The sequence below is a fragment of the Genypterus blacodes genome, unplaced genomic scaffold (genome assembly GCF_046128005.1).
Source record: "Genypterus blacodes isolate CSIRO-AG114 ecotype Tasmania unplaced genomic scaffold, CSIRO-AGI_Gbla_v1 ptg000095l_1, whole genome shotgun sequence".
In the NCBI taxonomy this organism is placed as follows: domain Eukaryota; kingdom Metazoa; phylum Chordata; class Actinopteri; order Ophidiiformes; family Ophidiidae; genus Genypterus; species Genypterus blacodes.
In genome coordinates, this window is record NW_027466899.1 from 257,646 (window position 1) to 278,605 (window position 20,960).

The 20,960-nt window shown below is 46.3% G+C and overlaps 1 protein-coding gene across 1 annotated transcript in view; it reads right to left on the reverse strand.

The window, feature by feature from the left end:
• The window catches only part of alk (ALK receptor tyrosine kinase), a 256,210-nt gene that overhangs the window by 145,070 nt on the left and 90,180 nt on the right, over positions 1 to 20,960 (reverse strand). Inside the window, exon 2 of the mRNA XM_076159394.1 lies at positions 7,077 to 7,187. Coding sequence (XP_076015509.1) covers positions 7,077 to 7,187 — 111 coding nt within the window. The remainder of the gene's footprint in view (positions 1 to 7,076; positions 7,188 to 20,960) is intronic.

A 20,960-nucleotide genomic window follows, 5' to 3' on the forward strand; every position in this document is an offset into this window, starting at 1 on the left:
ATTCGCCCACCTGCTGCACAGCAAAGTGAGAGCTGACGAGCAGAGACGCGGCGTTTACCATCCAGACATTCATCTACAAACCTCTCTGATAGCTTCAATATGCAATCCAGCCCTCTCTGATATGAGCCTAGCAGCTTATTTACTCCTTTGATTGTACAAATCATGTAACTACAGGGCCTATTTAGAGACACGGCAGCTCACACTTCTGCCTTGGTTTGGGTTTAAAGGTATCCTTGGTTGCCCCCTGATGTTTTGCAGCAGAGTTAATTTGAAGCAGCACAAAAACCGCACATTTAAGAAATCTAATATCTGATCTGGCTCCGAGTACAAGGTAATTACTCCTTACTCTATTGAAGTGAAAGCTCTAGGTGCTCACTGTGATACCATGATGCAGCTTTAAATCACTCACTTTTGATGAAGAAACTCATCAAACCTGCTGGTAATGACTGTTTTCCAATGGACGCTATTATATGTTCCATGTTTAATAGTGTGTTTACAATATCTGAGCTTTGGTTTAACGGCTTCAGTGATGGAGAAAGTTATTGCATCATGACTGAAGGATCTAAATATCATGCGACACCTGACATTAACTTTAGCTTTACAATTATAAATCCAATGCAGACTCTTATTGTATAAGTCAAATAAAAGGTTAAATGAGGTCGGGGCACCTTACTTTGGTTTTCCTTTCATTTGTCGCTCATGTGTGTTGGCACATGTCGCAGTGCAGTGAAAAGTCGACAGGAGGAAAGTAAAGATTGATGACCAGGGCGGAGGTGAGACAGATCCACAGGATGAGGGATATTTTTCCGTCTAAGAATACATTTCTAAGCTTTTATCTGCAATTAGTGAGTAACCGCCGCTGACGTCTAAGGAGCTGACACTCGGAAGTATTCATATTTCTTCCAGCCATTTACTTCCATTGTGTGAGCTCATAATCATCAGGTCATGTGAACACAATGCTGCCCGGACCTGTGACTCACTGCAAACGCTCACTTGACTCCAGAGCTCGCTTCATTTCATTTTTCAAGTTTAGATTTTATAATGCAGACACATAAAAAGTGAATCACTTAGTTACAGTAATATGCCAGATGCCATTATGTGACAGGCAGCGACAGGCAGTTAGATGCTTGTTATATCCAATTTATTTCCACAATAGCCTAAAATAATGACTTCATGAATTGTGATTAATTCTATCCGTCATAAAAGATGAGTCATATATTGCAAAGTCACATATTCATCAAAAACCTTGGCAGGCTGTCATTACATAATCCAATACTTCTGCTGCTTTGATCTGAGTAAATTGAAATCGAGGCACAATCAAACGAGTCGGCCGGTGCTGCGGCGCAGACGCCATTTCAAAAGGTTCGGTCTCTCCTCCAATCTCCACTCTGTCACTTTCCTGTCATGTCTGTATCTCAGACCGGCCTGGGTAATTCCACCGCCACTATATCTCCATTCATTAGAAGCGTTTCCATGAAAACATTATTGTCGCAATATCTCCTCCTTTGTCTCCAAATTCAGAGCTTCTGTTTGATCATTTTGAAGGCCGTCAAATGAACTGCTAGTAATTAAAGGCAGTGTATGAATACTAAAGCAACAGGGATGAGGGCCGGTAGGTTTGGAGCCACAAACACATTGGAGACTCAAACTCAATCTCCAGAGATGATTATAGATATTTCCATAGACGTCACCATGGAGGAATGCAGCTTCTCCCACCTGATATGTAATTACAAATAAGATGATTACACACCTGATCTGACGCCGGAGCCGTGAGGTAACTGCACATTGGCATTCAGCCTCCATGTTGAGATCAATGGAAAAAGGTTCAATCGGTGCAATCATTTGTAGAGTATATTGGGGGGCGATCAGTCAAGATAAATTTGGTTGAAATGTCATTCTGGCAGCCGATATGAGCGGTTCATTAAACCTAAACAAAGGTAGTAAATCACTGTAAACAAGGAAAGTGTCTGCAGGATGCTGTAAAGGAAATTCATTCAGTTTGAAGCTACACTTTATTTACCCTCATAGGGCAATTTGTTCACGGCACTAACGCCCAGAACTTGGATCTTTGTGATGTTGAAGAAATAGCACCGGGTATCTGAAAGGTTCCGTTCTCCTAAAGTCAAATCTCTCTAAGATGCCCCGTCGTATAGAAACACAAAGTCAGTGACCTCATGCCGATGAAACTTTCCCCAAAATCATTGAATTACTGTCAAATCACTGGCGCATCACTGTACAGATCAGTGTACATGAGTTAAATGTCAGTCTTCCTTGTTCCTTGTGTTCTTTCCCCTTTACTTTGCCTTCCAATCCCCGCAACTTCAGAGGGAAAACGTTCACACGGGCCAAAGAGACTCAATCCTTTACTGCAGACAATTTAAGGTACTTGGGAGGAAACTGCACAGGTGTCCAAAGAGCCAAACGGTGCTGACAACCCAAAGCTATCAACAAAAAGTATTTTCCTTACAGTATACAGAATGTTCCAAATCACCGGAACTCTTTGAGTTTCCCATTGTTCCAGACAGGAAGTCAATAGTAACCCCCAGCAGCTGCCTGAACTCTGTCAGCACATTCGCTTAATTTGGTCGTTGTTTTCCAGCCCGACGGTGCCACTTCTCCACTTCTCCCTTTGATTCCTCTGCATTTCCTCTCTCAGCTCCACTCTACACAGACGATCTCTAGAAATGGAGAGCGTCAGGGCGGCCTGGGATGAAAGCTCCCGCGGGTCCTGATTCATCACCGTGGCGAACGGCTGTCAGGTGCTACCCGTTAAAATCTAATCCTTCTGCTTTTGTCATTATGCCCAAACAATTACGGAACTTTCCCTCTCTGGAGTTTGACTGCTTGTTGTCATGTTTGCGGCGCTGCGTCATCTTTCATTTCCTCCCTACTTTAGTGCTGCTGTCATGCTTGTGTCGTCTCCCATTAACGGCTGAGGGGGGGAAATAGATTTAATGGAGCTTTAATGACAGCTTATTGTATGGAAATATGAATGTGGGCCCATTGTGCTCCATGATTTGTTGTATTGTGTGTGAGATTAATATTAGGCTTTGTTTCCTCTAATGGTTACTGGCTGCTGTATTTAAGCTGCTGTCATTTAGACTCTTCCTCTCACCTGAGACGCTGTAGATGAGTCATGTCAACCATTAAAGGACTCCTCCCACTCCACACATCATGTTCAGGGTTTTGGTCACGTGGTCTCTTGGCACACACGTGTAAACAGCTGTCTAAAGCGAAGCCCTAACCCTAAACCTCTGACTTCCTCTGCCCCTGTGTGAGGCAGGCAGTTTACAGGACGCCTGCTGGTTTGGTGAGGCATCACATGCTGAACAATGCTCACACTGGTAAGGACAGAAGAGGCCGGATTTAAGTTCCTGCGCCTGCGCCGTGTCTGTAAACGCTCCCCACCTCTGCAAATGTCTTTTATTCTGTCTCCTTGTCTCATTACACAAGAACAGCACCACCAGCTGTGTGGGGCAGATGTTCTATTGTAGCACACAGCAACTCCTCAAGTGGCTAGCATCCATTTGAGTGCCTGTGCTACAGCTGGCAGCCACAGCCAACACAGGACAATCCATCTCCGTGAGGAGGGGAGGAGGTGTGGAGTGAGAGAGATGGCACACGGGGGAGGGGTTGTTTAACAGAATGAGGCGACGCTCTGCCCCGCTGCTGCTCTCTAAGGGAAGCTAACGCAGAGTGGGAAGCGGTACGGTCGGTGCCTCAGAGACACAGGCCACAGGTCTCTGCCATCGCCGACCCACAGGGGCAGTGGGGTTAGCTATGGGTACGGGCTCGGCGGCTAATGGGTGCTAACGTAAGCAGCGTTAGCAGAAGGGAAGGAGGGATGAGGCAGCTGGTGTCCAGTCGGCCTGCGCTGGCGTGTGCAGCAGGTAATAAATGCCAGTGCCCGGCAGATGCTGTAGGGACAAATGAGGTCTGTCACTGTGGGCCAGAGCTGGGGACTGGAGGCACCACCGCACTGCTTTGTCCTATTTTTAACTCCCGTTTTAGTCCTCCTGCTGGATCCTGTCGCGCCTGCAGGTTGGGCCAGAATGTCATCTAGCGTGAATGTATTATCCTCCTCTTCATCTTCACTCTTTTAATGAGCATTTAACATATTCTGTCTGGCTGGGTTTAAAGCCTTTCTTGCAGCTTTTGCCCGGCCTGTGCTCCGGCCTGTGTTTACACTCAGAGGGCAGCAGAGTAACGACGCGTACGTCTGGTTTGTTGTGTTAATCGCTGCGACGGCTCTGATAACTGCTTCTGCTTCTTTAAAGGGTTTAAATCGCAACACAGTTCACGGAAAATGCTGCTAGACGCTGCGTGCAAACAGCTTTATCACATTGTCACATTTTGCAAACATCACGAGGCTCTTCACAGGGACGGTCTTATTCTGGACACATTTGGGGGACATCACATCCATCCTGAGTCACGCTCTCATTTGGGAAATCGTGTGTGAACACCTGTGAAGTAACGCCTCAGCAAAGGCCAATTTCTGCCTCATTTGGCAAAAGGCTGGAGCATGAAGTCAGGGTCAGAGAATGGATCTGTGCAAACAACAATACCTTTCATCTGTAATGTGCTTCTTCCCCACAACCTCTACCTCCAAACTTACAAACACAAACCCAAAGTGGAAACGCTAAACCCGACACTGAAGTCTTGACCTTGAACATAATCCTAATCCCAGAGCAGAGCCGAACACAACACAGTCCCTAGAAGAACTAAGCAGCAGTAAAATCCCCTCTGTTTTCTGCATGAAGGCTTGTGGTCCTCACAGGAATGAACAGACCCACAAACGTGACCGCACACACTCAGTACACAATGGAGGCCGATGGGTTTTATACAGCCGCAATTTGCTCACGTAAAAAGCATCCACATTTATTCCGCGCTCAATTAACTCTCTGGTAAACTATCATTCATGTCAAATACTGATTTGTGTTATTTTTTATGTTTGTGGCAATTAGGATTTGTTTCACTGAACTGTTTGATGATTTGTTTGGAGCCGTTCTGCTAATCTGGACTCTGAATGGCCAGATGTGACCCTTCTTGTTCCAGCCACATAAAGCTTAATTAACACACGCATCATCTTTCTCCTCTTATACAGCCCCGATTAGAGATGAGAGCTGTCATTGTGCGAGACAGTAAAACGTGTTTGGCTGTGCCAGTGATTGATTGCAGTCAGAAAACGCGGGGGCAGTCCTTTGTCCTATTACAGCTGCGTCCGACGCCGCCGTCGCTGCTGCCGCCGCTGCTTGTCAGAGCGGCAGCAGCAGAGGTGAGACCCCGGCGCTTCACAGTCAGCGACGTGTCTGGTAAACAGCTGGGTGACAGTTTGGTGCTGGCGGCTGTGAGAATGATCACTTACAGGATGACCTTCCACCCTGCCAGAGGTTCCAAAGGGGCAAACGTCACGCTGGAGCTGTCGCCTCCCAGTGATATGGATGGAGACCAGAGGCTGAGGCCACGCGGGAACACACGCACGGGAGCTCTCCAACTCTTAAAGCAACACACCCCAGACCTAACAACATCTCAGAGAGTAAGTTAGAACACTTTGGAGACATTTGCATTCACTTAACAACCCTAAACCTAAGCCTAACATCTGTAGGCCATAGAATGAAACCTGTAAGAACCTACTGGACCTGACGCACGGAACCCATAGAAAAGCTTCTGAAGGCTCCTTAAGGACAAGTTATAAGTGTTGTCCTATGACCTTTGACCTTGAAACACCTATATTATTTTATGGATCTCTGTCCTACAGTAACTCAAAGGTGCCTGAGACCAGAATCCTGAGTTCGAGTCTCATAAGTATCAGATTCTTCAGTCATCTGGTGTTGTTGGTTTAATTCCCTCACACCTTTAAACTGTCCCTGATATTTAGTATTGGGTGCGTTTGGTTTTGGGGGGTACATGACGTAATCCAACGGTAAGCACTGGACATAAATGTTGAACTAGCAGCTCCACTTCTTTAAAGGCTCCTTTGTCTTTGGGATTTACTGTGGCGTTCCTTAAGGAGACGGGCGTATGCTGTGTAAGAGGAGTTACCAAATATTTGTTTAACTAACTGCAGTAAAGGCCGCGGTCGTATACGTGACATACGGCTCCACGGAACCACATTTAATTCAAGATTGGTGAACTGTGAGAGGCTTTCTAATATAATCTGGTAACTGGGCCGTTCTTAGCATAAATGTGGCTTTTCCCTCTGCGTGTTCCGAGCACATTCACCCCCGAGCACTGAAGGGTTTTACAAGTCTGCGCCCGTATTAAAGGACAATAAAACCTGAGGATTGTAATTTTGAATAACAGCCCGTTCACGACAGTTTCCTTTATAGGCAATTCTGCTGAATTCTACAAGTCTGTTCCATACGGGTTTGAAGGGAACAACGACAAAGTGTGTGTTCTCCGCTTTTCTCTGACATTCCGTGTGTGTGTGTGTGTGTGTGGGAGACTCTTAAAGTTGATGGAGTGTGTGTGCTATCTCCTCTTATTTGGCTTCTGAAGACGAGATTGTGACACAACTTTAAATCATATGGAACACTTGGAACACGCTGGAAATGTCTCCAATATTTGAAGTCAGATTCAAGGAGATGGAATAGAATGAAAGTCCATTATTTGACATTAGTGTCCAATCTTACAAGGGGCCGAACTGTACTAAGGTTTTTAAATGGCCTCTTCAAATGAATGTCTTGTTCACAAAAACGTATTAGGGACTTCCATTACAGTTTAATTGGTTAAGATGTCGACTTCTTCTGAGCCCTCTGCTTGACTTTGCTCAACTTCATTTCGTCCAATTTTTTGTTTCCCTCACAAACGATGGAATTGTGTGGACGATGATCTCATTAACCAAGGACATCAACACATTGTATAATTGTGGGAAGGTGTAGAATCCTCCACCAAGCTTCCACTGAATGTTCTTGTTGCCAGGGCCGACAGCAGGGGTCAGGAGATGTGTGTGTGTGTGTGTGTGTGTGTGCGTGTGTGTGTGGTGACTGACAGCTGACAACAGGTGTCAAGGCCAGTCAGGGGGACAAATGAACCTCTCGGAGAGACGACAGTGGCGGTGACAGTGTCCGACTCACCTGATGGAGCCATCGCGTCGTTGATGAAGCTCAGGTCGTCCTCGGCAACCCAGGAGAAGTTCCAGTACCCTCGAGGAACGCCAGCAGCAATCTTGCCAGCCTGTGGCTCGTCTGTAGAGACAACAAATCCACATCTTACTGCCAGGGCCTCTCCTCACACACATGCTCCTGTCCACATTCATCAGGAGAACTTAGACTGGCAACCAAAACACTGCTGCAAGCACTTGAACAACAATTATTCCTCTCTTTGCTTGTTCCTTGGGAGGAATAGCCACCGTGGGTTTGGCTTTTATGGATCCACACTGCAGTGAAGTCTTATTTTTCACTTGAAAGTTGTGTGTGCTTCACTCTTTTGAAGGCTTCCCCACTGACAGCTTCCCTATCTTTCAGCACAGGACAAACCTCTAACAGAGTGTGAGAGCTTCACGGTGGAGGGTAAAAACACCGCACTTCAGATCAAATTAGGGATTCTGGCTTTAATGATGGAAACTGGAAACTTATTTGAAGTTGGTGCTCCCAGAAAATATAGAAAACATTTGGAACCAATGTATTTCTTCTTCAAACACTTCAAAGTGAAAGTCCGAAATCCCAAACGGCCTCTTGGATATCGACAGGCCGCATAATTACCTCTGAAAACCACCGTCATCACCTCCTAACATCAGAGCCCAATTACCACAAGCACAGAAATGACTTTTACTACTTCGCCTTTCTCCTCTTGCCTCACACACAGAGACACACACAGGGACACACACACACACACACACAGAGAGACACACACACACACACACACAGAGAGAACCACACACACACACACACACACACACACACACACACACACACACACACAGACACAGACACACACACACACACACACACACACACACACACACACACACAGGGTAATTAGTACACAGTCACAGACCAACACACCTCTGCCTTGAGAGGAAACTCCAGTATAAATCCTGAAGTCATTTCAAATGAGCCTTAAAGAGCCATTGATCGCAAATGCCATTTCTTAATGGCACTAAAAGCGAGGAGGAGGAGGCAGCAGCCTGGCTTTGCTCTTCATGACTTCTTCCACTGGCAAAGACAGAAGAAGAAGAATGACCTTGGGTTTTTTCAGCTTCTGTAACGGTCATGATAATACCGATCATAATAACTTTATACACTCATAGTGATCTAATAAATGTATTTCCATATTATGAATGGCCGTGCTTTGATCTGAGATCGTAGCTCTTCTGCAGCTCTCTGGAAGCACTTGACCTCTGGCTCTCTTAATATTGCGTCAGGACCTCTGCCGCCGCTCTGTGAGATAAATAAATGCACATAACGTTCTTATATAGGAAGATGAAAGGTCAAATTACCCACGGAGGAGGGTCGGCTCAGGCGCCGTAACGCTGAAGGCCGTTTCATTAGGCCCATCTCCGCCTGAATAACACTCTTGTAAACTTCAGCTATTAAAGCTAATGTGTGAAGTATGAAGATGGAATTTATGGCTCTGGCCTCTGCCTCAGAAGACTTCCTAATGCCTCCCAGTGCAGCCTGTAATGGCCGCTCCTACACTCCGCCCATGTTAAACACATATCTTTACAACATTAACGGTCGTTAAGCGCGTTCACCTTTACACCGCCTGCCTCCCATTCCACGTCCGGGCATTTAGGATTTTGTGCAGACTATGGGATCACTTTTCAACACGCACACGCACGCACACACACACACACACACACACACACACACACACACACACACACACACACACACACACAAAGGCCAGGACAGCGTTTTGGCCGCGGTCTGATCTTCATGTTCTCCGCGTGCGTCTCCCCGGGATCTTCAGTCAGAACACATTACCCTCAAGTGAAGCGGTGAAGCTAAACCCGCCGGCCTGAATGTTGGCAACCAGTCAAGGCTCTTTCTCCCAATGCATGCTGGGAGCCGGTCCAGCCCCTGTCAACAATCATCCATGCAGACATGTCAACAACATGTATGTGAACTCTGGTTCTGTCACTATGAGCGAACCCAGTGACATTCTGAACGTCTTATAAACCGCCTCTGTTAAAGCATGGGGAGATCTGTCAACCAATCAGAATGCTCGGGCACAGAATGAAGACAATCGTGTGTTGCAGTTACATCACCAACCAATGTTATCTGCGTGTATCTGTTGTGGTTAGAGATCATGTATGTAATGAGTAAAGACGTGATTTAAAGCTGCAGAACAACAATAACAACCATCACACAGAATGAGATCTTACTGAGGGACGTGATGTCATTCATTTGGACCGTGGCTGATCTAATTGACTGTAGGTTGAGTCTGTACCCTCATTAAAAGTAGCCTCTACATCTGCGTAGCTCCTGAGAACTTACTGGAGTTTCCTTTAATGGCCGGTTCTTCACCACTCATGCATAATTCAGGCCGTGCCGTGTACAGAGATATGAAAACGAGCCTTTGCAGTGGCGTAATCTTGTTTCGGCAGCAGAATCCACTTTCCCAATCAAATTATTGTTCGAGTTAGAGTTTTGCTTTAAAATCACATTTTTAAAAATGAGACACAGTTGCGGCGGTGGCGAGTTTGTCCCCACTTGTTATGATGAGGAAGAGGTTTGGATGAAGCTTCTCCTCTTTTCAGATCTTTATTAAATCTTAAATGGGACAAATCGACAAAACTATTTTTTTTGCGACCTTGGAAACCACAAAACATTCTGTATTCTGAGAACGATTCTGTCTACGAACGATGAGCTGGTTTAGTCAATAAGGCTGCGACTGAGCTCTTTCTTTCCCCCTAAAGCCCAAATGGACAGTCCTTAAAATGCCGTCACAGCAGGACACGGAGGGGGGACAGAAACATGACGTGGTGCTTGTGGGCTTCATGATCCAGACATTAAACCAATTACCCGTTAAAGAGGAGTCCAGAGACGGCTGAAGGGGGTCTTCACTCTGAGTTGTGGAGGCTTTAAACGCGCGAGCGGAGGCTGGTTAATGTGTCTCCCTTCACATCCGAGCCGCGGCTCCACGCGGACGCTTTGGAGACGCAGAGGAGCAGGAACGCAGCGTTGACTGATTGCAGCTAATTAAAAGGGAAATGAGAAAGCCTCCATTTACGCTGGGCGGGTTTCATACTCTGCGGCCTCCTGCATTGCAACTGTCTGCTTTCTATTTCCCCATTAATTAAAGATTTACCTTGGGATACATACATTACTGCCTAAATAAATTGATTACCTGTCCGGGCCGGTGATGCGTCATTAAAGACCCGTCAAACTCTCTCTCTCTCTCTCTCTCTCTCTCTCTCTCTCTCTCTCTCTCTCTCTCTCTCTCTCTCTCTCTCTCTCTCTCTCTCTCTCTCTCTCTCTCTCTCTCTCTCTCTCTCTCTCTCTCTCTCTCTCTCTCTCTCTCTCTCTCTCTCTCTCTCTCTCTCTCTCTCTCTCTCTCTCTCTCTCTCTCTCTCTCTCTCTCTCTCTCTCTCTCTCTCTCTCTCTCACACAAAAGAACCCATTGATTTCCATCAGAGTAGCCTTGATGTCCACTAAACACTCCAGGTTTCATTAAAACCTTCGCAGAATTCCACACACGTTGCTGCCAAACTCCAAACTGCTTAGGCATGTGCATGTACACACTCACACACACACTCACACACACACCTGTCACTTTTGATGACAGCACAGAGGCAGAAACGCTCCGTGCCTCATCTCCATGTGACATCGTGTACTCTGTCCCTTCAGATCCACGTGACTCCGTTGCGTTCGCCCGCTTGCTTTCATCGCTTCATTTGCATCTAATGTGGACGAGGCAGCACGACGGTAAGAATCACAATGAGCAGCATCAGTGTGAAGGCGTGTGATGAAACACAGGCGTCAGCGCCCAAACACTGAGCTGGAACACCGAGACGTTCCCGGGCTGTGACGGCACGTGAAGACGCCGGCCTGGGTAATGTACGCTCGCCCACCGCTTATCTGCTAATCACAGGGAGATCAAGAGCCGCTTGGTCTCTCGCGGCAACCGCCAAGTGATTCAAAGAAATGGAGGCCAGGAGGCTTCAGTCAGAAAGCATTACCTCATCGCCGTGCGGTGACAATGAACACGTCAACCTGGCTTCACTGATGCTCATTAAAGAAAATGAGTTTGTGTTTTCTTTCTTTCTCTCTCTCCTTTGAAGCTTTGCCTCGCCGGTTTGGCTCTCACACTTGGCAGGCGCCGGCGTTCTCCACAAATAATGCATGAGCGCCTCATTGGCAGATATAGAGCGGTATCTAAAACAGCAACAAAAACACTTCTACAGGTTCATCTCATCGGATATGCGGCGGGGAAAAAAAAACTGTTATTGCCTCAATGTGTCTTGATTTAATGACGGGAGCCGTTTAATTAATTATGCACGGAGCTTCTCCCTTTATGCCTGTTTATTGTACTTAGCCCACTGTGAGCTTCTATTCCTCCAGTAGCAATGCAGGAATGTGGCATTAAATATTTAACTCAGAGTGAAAGTGCTTATAGCACCAGAGAGGCTGGATCCCTGTGATGCTCACACACTTCCCCCCCACCCCCCTCTAATGCATAATAATGATTGATTCCTCCAGATCTTTCATCCTGCCATGGTGCTCATTTTATAGTTCTGCCACGGAAAACTACTTCCTTTAGAAAGCCATAGGATGAATGAGGAAGACGCTGGAACATGCAGGCCCTCTTCCCTCGTCTTCACGGCTCTGACAGATCCACAGAATAACCTTTACAAACCCAGTGTGCAGGAATCTAAGGCCTAACAACCCCCCGTGATTTGGTAACTCGCCTGACTGACGGCTTTGCTGCCTAATTCACCGTTCCCTGAGGCTAAAACACAACATGAGCAGCATCTGGAAGGCAAACAACAGAGACAACAGCCTCACCGGCACCTCCACTTTGCCCTGGTAGCCTGCCCCGTGCACGTCTGCAGCCGCTAAAGGTCTTTATTGACACCTTGTATCTCCATCCGTCTCCATTATGAGGCTCGGTGTTCACATGTGGAACACCCGGCTGTAGAGGAGCTGTAAACGTCACCCGGCCTCTTAACTAATCCAACTATAAACTTCTAATGGGAGTTGCGACTTGCTGTAACCGCGGGAACCGTCGGCGAAACGCAGACAATGACAGCCTAAGCATAAAAGTTATTAGATGCTTTATGAATGAATGGCCGTCGTAAAGGCGAGGAGCAAGGATGTGCTTAAAGAGCATGAAGCTACGCAAACAGCATCCAGATTAGGAGGACAAGGAGGAAGAGGAGCCAAACATCCACCCGGGACTTTACACCGCTTGTCTAAAGTCTTAAAAGCGTGAAAGGCAATTTTCTAGCAACAAAAGGTGAGAGCAGGCCGACCGGGGCGGCTGCTTCCTGCTTGTCATATCCCGTACGTTGTCATGGCGAAGTAGAAGGAAAGTGTTACGACATCACTTCCTACGGGGGGGAAGAGTTGGGAGATGGACTTGTGGAGTTCAGCGCCGCCTCCTTGACTTCAAAGTGTCTAAGCGTGAAGTTAGACTGTTTGTTTCCTTACATCATCAAAGCACACACACAGATCTGGACCCGACCGGCTCAGTGGGATCAGAGTATTAATCAGTACAGCTTCTCTATCAGACCCAGGAGAGCATCAGGGGCCAGAACAAACACACCTGATTCATCAATATATCAATCATTCTTTAAAGGGGAAGTTTCAAAGTCTGATATTGGTGCAGAGGAAGCACCAAGACTGCAAAGGTTTCAACATATCAAACCCAAATGACATATTACACACCAGAACATAACAATATAAGGCTTTGGTTTGCATGCTGCAGTTTATACAGGATCATCTAATGTAGAATATGTTTCAACCTTTCCTACAAAGTCGTTTCAGAGGTGATTAGAACTCTACTTTCCAGCCATCACAGAGACGCACTGACACCTGTAAACACGTTAATGAGGAGGATTTGGTCTTAATGAGGAGTTCATTTGTAAAAACAGTGAGCGGTGAAAAGGTGGAATTGTTAAGCCGAGTGTTACCAACTGATTTGTTTCATTTTCATTTAATGTTTTTATATTATAAGATGACAGCTTGTTGTTTTATGATTTTAATGATCTAATTCAACAGCAGCATTAACACTAATTGGCTTGTCTAATGTGCTGTGCGGCAATGTAACGAATCAGCTGCATAATTACGATTTTGGTGAAACAATCAGCCAGAATAGTATGAAGATTGATATAACAAAAATTGTGCTATTTTTTTCTCAGCCTGTTATTAAGCTAAACTGGACATCGTTGTGACTTTGATTGAGTGTTTGAGTGTTTTCTTCACCTTTTCAGCTTCTGGTGACGTCATGTGGCGTCCGCACCTGCTTCATTTGTTCTCTGTGGCCATTTTACGTCTCAATATTCCGTTACAGGCAACGCAGATTTCACTTTAAACACTTTCTACAACACTGCGTAACGTTTTGCAACTCGCTTACATTACAAAACTGTTCCTTTTAAAGGGTTTTACATCGCGCGCGGGGTCCATCTCTGAATCCCTCATCTCCTCCACCTAGTAAGACGAGTTTTCTTCTTCGTCGTTCATTTTTACCGTTGCGTTACAAACAACCGTGACAGGCTTCTATCGCCCCCTGTTGGTACCGAGTAAGTATGATTTATTCCCGTAACAAACCTTCCAGCCCCGATTTCTGCCATTCACATAAAACATAATTTCAGTTAATGCATTTTCTGAGTCTTATTGATCCACTTTATCAGCAGCATTTAGTAAAGTGATAATAATTCATGTATTTTTAGAGCCACTGAGCATGTTAGCACCATGTCACATCTGTTCCAGTGAGCCTCTATGGAGCTCTGTGGACCCAAAATACAGAAGCCTGATGATTTTATTTTCATTATTAAGCTCCACACAAAAACGAACATTTCAAGGAATACTTCCAAGAATTTTGGTTCCTTTCAGGCATAACAATGTGACACAAACATTAAACTAATTTCAAGGGGCTGAACAAACAAATCCCCTCACTTAAAAAAGAGGGAACAAGAATAACAACAGAAATATGTGGAAGAAAAACAAAACGGGGCATGACACCAGATCAATTATTTATTCTATTTAAAGTTTCTATGTATTTGGGTCCATACGACTCTACGCAGCTCTGTGGTCCAATCATACAGAACTAATCTCTCAGTATGAAACTAATAATAGTTCATTTGAAACCATAATAGCCAAGGAATCTGGTTGTATACACCAGAATTAAAACATAAACACCTCGTCTTCCAGTAAAAGCGACACAGACACAGTCAAACTCCAAACATGCGGCCTGTAGCTCTTTATGTAGCAGCAGTTTAAGGCCACATGCAGGTCGGCTTCACTCTGAGCCTGTTTACCTTCCGTCTGCAGTTGGACCGGCGGCGTTGGATGATTCTTGCCGCAGCGTTACAACAACAAACATCATCACAGGTGTGTATCCTAATGTGGACCTGTTTCCTGCACCTGTTTGTGAACGCTGGGTGATTAATGCGTATTCTCCTCTGGGGTGAAGCCACCAATCATTTCCTGTCCTCCACCCGCTCACACACCTTCCGTTTCACCCTGGTGGAATATTATTACAGTGTGTTGCGTTTGACAAAAGGGCTTGAAGAATGGGGGGGAGGTCATCTTTAAGTTTCACTTTGATTTTCCTCGGCTTACTTTCAACCGTTTCTAGGCAACAAGCAGGTATACAGACAGACACGCGGTCACACGGGGAGACGCACGCAGCGGGGAATACAGCGTCTCGTCTGTCTCGTCTGTCTGGTTTGATGGAGCGTTCGTAAAGCTGCACTGATGCACGGTGAGTGGAGTTTCGTTTGGAGCCTCACTTCCTCCTCCATTGCTCTAAACGGTTCATGTGTGTTTCTTACGTGAGACAGTGGTGCTTTGTTAGTAGGAAAGCTGTGAGTGCACATTAACCAATGGACTCTTCCTACTCTACCATCAGTGTCTTGCTTTGTAAAAGTCAAGTAGCTTTTAGAGGAAAAATAACAAAAGGAGCGGCGTCCAAAACTCGGAAAGTTCAGAAGCTCATTGAAACACTGACTACTCATATCAGGCACATTATTATACTGTGTGGAAATGTGAGCTAAGAGACAAATCACCAGCAGAATGAGTTTTATAATCAACGTTTCTTCCTTGGGGCGAAACGAAAGCTTCAATCATTCCTCTGAACCACTCCAGAAAGAGAAAAGCAAAGAGGGGTTTATTAAAATGCGAAAGGATTTTTATCAGAATGTCTCTCACGCCAAACAAAAGAGCCCATTAGTAAACACGCCAGCAATATGTCTGCAACATGTAGAGGGATCAGAGGGATCAGATCGGCTTCAGAGCATGTGATCAACCAGATAATGGATGATTAACAGTAAGCAGAAGGTGGGAGAGATGGTGACAATGCTGCTCATCCTGCTGTGGAGGGACGACACACACACACGCGCACGCACGCACGCACGCGCGCACACACACACACACACACACACACACACACACACACACACACACACACACACACACACACAGTGACACTTCTCCCGCTTTGTGGAGGCTGAGGAGTAGATGAGGTGAAACTAAAACTTGGACTGATTGGAGGCTTTTTAAGGTGAGTAATAAAGTTGTTTTGGTGTGTGTGTCTGTGTGTGTGTGTGTGTGCTAATCTCTCGCCCATATAAATCCAACAAATTCCCTCTGCGTCGCCCTCCAAGTGCGTCCCTAGATCTGCTTTTATGTTGTGGTTGGATCTTTGTGTTTAACATGCATCCACAGAGTCTCCAGGAAGCCTTGAGCGGCGGTTGTGTCACGCTGGAGTTCTTCGACAAATGTGACGCGTCTCCTCGGCTGCTGGCCCCAGAGATGAAAGGGAGAAAAGGCTTTTTAAAGAGAGCAAAAGAGAGAGAGAGAGAGAGAGAGAGAGTGAGAGAGAGAGAGAGAGAAAGACGCTCAGAAAGCTTCTTTGTCGACTGTCTCGACCCTGCAGCCTTTGTGAACTGCAGCAGACTGAAGGCACATATTAAAGGATGTCAAACCAAATGGTGACACACACACACACACATACACACACACACACACACACACACACACACACACACACACACACACACACACACACACACACACACACTCTCTCCTTCTGCCCCCATAACGCTGCAATATCTCAGCTATTGTCACGAGCACTCTGCATGAAGCTGCAATAACAAACACAATCCATCACGTGAGACCTCTCGCTGTATGAAAGTGGACGTGATTTAAGGCCCCGCCTCCCCTCCCCCCCTCCCCCTTCCACTCGCCCCTGTAATCACTGCAGTTAATGCGATGCGGCCAGGCTTTTGAAAAAGTGAAATGGTACTCTATAAATCTGCCCCTCTGTCTCTTGACCCCGCCGCCTCTCCTTCCTCGTCCCTTTCCGCTTCTTGCCCCGCCCCCCCGTCTTCCTGTTCCACTCCAGGACAGCCGCTGCTAATAAATCATCTGTGTCGCCTCTCAACAGTTTGTCCCCCGACATCACTTCAGTCCAGATTGGGGGTAAGTGGATTTTTCCGGAGCCTCCCCTCTCCCCCGAGGTCATTTTACTTCCATTTCTTTTTATCATTTGTAATTACTTTCATTCATTCCTTCGTTCCTTCGTTCCATTTATTTCCAAATTCAGTTTGGTCTCAGTTTATTTAGTTAGTTTCATTAGTTTAGATCTATTTAGTTTGAGCCGGTGAGAAGGAAAGAAGAAGCCTCCGAAGCGACAGGAAGCAGAATATTAGTTATTATTATGAAAGGTGGCACAGCTGGAAGCCTCACATCGATTCTCCTTCTGATCTGCTCCGTCTGAAATATGAGCCGTGTCTGAAAAATGTCTTATGTCAGCACCTTTGATTTCAACCGGATATGGAATGTGGGACGGTGCAGACGTGAATGGATCGCCCGGCGTCTCTAAGCTGATAGATCACCCAGCAGGCATTCTGACATTTTGAAGCCAAAATTCTCATTGAAAAGCTGTCAAATCTAAAATACTCCACCACCGCCTGCCCGGCAGTTTTTCGGCACGACAAATGGGAAGTTTGGATTCTTCCTCCCCCCGGCTCTGCGTCGACCCTCAGTGTGATCGGTGACACTTTCCATCAATGAGCCGATTGAGAGAGGTCTGATCTATAGGCGGCTTACACACAAACAACACAGCTTCATTTACAGATGTTTACACTTGGCTCTCCTCTCGTTCTACATGTTCCTGTTCTGTACTGACATCATTCCTCAGATGAGAGCGAAGTCACATGGCAGAGAAGTTCTTATGGAAATGGCACAAGCATGATATAGATTCAATACGACAATTCAATCGCAGTTAGTAACGACCTTTAGAAGGCGAAGCAACAATAAACAGGCCAGACGTTTATTCCTACACGTGGTTCGTTGCTCAAACTTTCCCTATTAAGAACATTAATCATGACAGATTGCTTTGTACATTGGGACTGAGTAATTATTCATAATCGACTCAATCTGCTCTGCTGTATTTACTGCAAAATGAGGGAACGATTTGTTTTATAACTCAAACATTTACTTCTATAACTCTCTATTCAGACTTGATTATAGAGTATTTACAGTCAGATGTGCTCCACACTCTCTCACTTTCATAATAACGCCTGTTGCACCGCACGGCAACGTGCAACCAGTGTGTCAGACCCAGTGAGCACGGAGCTGCTGCCTCGGGGTGTGAAGGAGTCCAGCTGCTGCACCTGCTTAAGCTCACACCAGCGCCGCTCTTTCTATTAAACATTCATGCAAACATTCCATTTCATGTGGAACAGCCCGGCTCAATCTGCCCTCAGTCCAGCTGCTCGGGTCCAGACTGAGCCACATCCTCGCTGATCGGTGTGTGTGTGTGTGTGTGTGTGTTTCTCTGAGCGTGTGTCAGGGGAGCTGTCGTTCCGCTAGAGCTGCTGGATGACTTGTGTGTGTGTTTGCACTCTGGCCTCATGTCATTGTGTCCTGTGCAGGGGCGGACACAGTGATTTGAAGGCCCTGGGTGAACGCTGCTAAGGGCCTCTGAAGGTGAAGTCTGTGTTTCTCCATCACCACACAATCCAAACACAGGAATAGAACCTGCAGTCCTCAGCAATTCCTTTCAATTCATTCATTCAAATTTTCCTCCACAAACAAGAGCTAACTATGCATCCTGGGTATCTCACAATTCAAACATTTACCTCATTCTTAATTCATAAGGTGCAGTAATCCAGCCTCCAGCTGTTTGAGATGAGTGCAGTTTGGGCCTCATTTCCTACAATCAGGTGCATTCATGGACAGCCAGTAGTTTATTGGCGCTGATAGGTCGGTGTCATGTTTACATACTGGATGTAGCCACTAGGAGGTGAAGCTCTGTGGAGCTCAGCAAGAGCCAATACACCCAGAAATAGAGCTTCATCGCTGTGGGTTACCTGGCAAAAAGGGGGTGTGATTATATGCGATGCTGACTGTCAGTATGAGCTCAGCTGAACAAGACAAATGCGACCAGTGTGAACGTAAACACCTTCATCCTTTAAGGCTTAGATGATGCAACCATTTCACCTCCTTACCTTCACAAACAAACTTCTCCATCTGTGCCTTTACTTGCATGTGTGTGTGTGTGTGTGTGTGTGTGTGCGTGTGTGTGTGTGTGTGTGTGTGTGTCACTCCCTCCATGCAGCCTCCCTGATATGGAGCGGTGCGGCGGCCGGCCCTCTCACATTAACGCGGCGCACAGGCTCCACCTCTCAGCTGATGGAACTGTGAGCGCTGCCAGGGTGCAGCCACCTTTTCACAAACTTCCTCATTACTGTCAAGCATCATCCCCCCAAAATACGAGGCTATCCAATTATCCTGGCAGGGAAGCCTGACCACCCCAGTGGTGCAAGAAAAGATTAATGTGCCAATAATTATAGGAGGAGAATTAGCAGCGATCATATTGACGTAATTGGTGCAGATTTGTATTGGCAGGGCAGAATCACAGCCGGTTTCTATTCAATTTGAAACTGGATGTTTACATTGCAATCCCCCCGTACGCAGAGTGAGCCGAAGCCAAAGAGCAGCAAACAGGAAGCAGGCTTTCTTCTACATACATAGCACTTACTGCTGATGAAAAGCATGTATGTGTCTACTGCTGTGAAATTGCAAATGAAGGGTTCTCAGGTCATTCAAACAACAGCAGGATCCAAGCGCAGCCTTTTGCAGACACGCTGTGATGTTTAAACGCCATCACGCTTCCTCTCAGATTCCTGCCGTTCCCTCCCCCCACCTGCTGGTCAGGCGACACGTAGGAAAGAGGTGAGGCGGTGAGAAACGCAATTACCTCACCGCTGTCTGTCTGCATACACAGCGTCCGCCACTTTCCCCATCAAAACACACACACACACATACACAAAACATCTCACCGCCCCCGCTGACCTCCACCGCCCGCCTCTCCCTCCTCCTCCTCCCTGCCCATCCTTTCCCGTGCATTCAGGGAATCAGCACTGTCATTACTTTCCCGCTATACCTACTCAGTGCGACCTGGGAGACCTGACACGTCTCCCTGAATCACCCCAGCAACGCAGTCTCACAGTGTGGAGCCTCTAATCCTGCATCATCGCGGTTTAACACATCGGTTTGACCCCCGGCTGAAAGGACGAAGCCACGGCAGCTGTTGGTAGCGTAATCATCCTGACGTAGTTAAAGCTACAAAAGCCTCCGGCCTCCACACACACACACACACACACACACACACACACACACACACACACACACACACACACACACACAGCGTATTGTTGAAATGATAAACAAAACAATCTAGGCAGCTAAACTCCGGCTGCTGTTTGAAAGCAGATAAGAGATACATTTCCCCAATATTCCATCGTTAGACATCCAGCGCGTCTCACTCCATTAGACAGACGAGGCGGCTTGGGCTTTAGCTGGAAGTCAATGAGACAGCCTCACGCTGAGAGGAATAACAGTTTTATTTCATTTAGATAAAGCGTCGGAGCTCTTGTTGAGCCACGAAGGCTGGCGTGAGATTCTGACGTGTCATTAGAGGAAAACAAACTTGTGTTCGCCGTATTTATCCACTCAGCGGCGTCGTGTCATGTTGCAGTAAATTCCTCCCTTTGTCCTCCGCTCTCTCTTACTCTATTACTTAGAGATTAACGGAGTCAAACATACACAACACGCAGGCCAAACTCCACTTGACTTGACATTATAAAGCCCGAGTTTTACTGCCGTTACATTAAAATCAGACTGCCATGCAAATCCATGACACAGCAGAATAGCAGAGATCTCCCTATGGATCCTCTGTGCAGCCACAACTCTATAGAATAAGAATTACACATTAACGTAGGAACAATAGAGGCCTAATAGGATCCTTAGATATAATAGTTTCCTAAATTCATATTCATTTGTCAACACGGTGCACAGTTCTGCCACAAACGCTCCCCTGACCACACCTTCAACCAGATCAAGAGCTAGATCCAGATCAAAACAGCTGATTTAGGCCTGATCCGTATCTGCAGCTGTCAATCATCCACCTCAGGAACCTCAGACCTGCATCTTTCATTAATGTTGCTATTAGATTTTGAGATAAAAGGCACAGGTGTTGAAGAAGTGAAAGCAATTTCCTGTCTATACGGATCTGGATCGGCCTGGAAATCCAATGAGCTCCACTGTGACCCCCCCCCTGTGACCCCCAGTGAGACCTGTGACCCCAAGTGACCCCCAGTGAGACCTGTGACCCCCCTGTGACCCCTGTGACCCCCATCCCACCTATCAGCTCATCAAAACCTGCGATGTATTGAGATGCTCTGCTGATAGACACTCACCGGCAGACTGAATTAATATGAAGTGATGAAATAACTTCATATAACTTGTTTTTATAAGAGCGTTCTTCTTCTGTATTTGACTTTA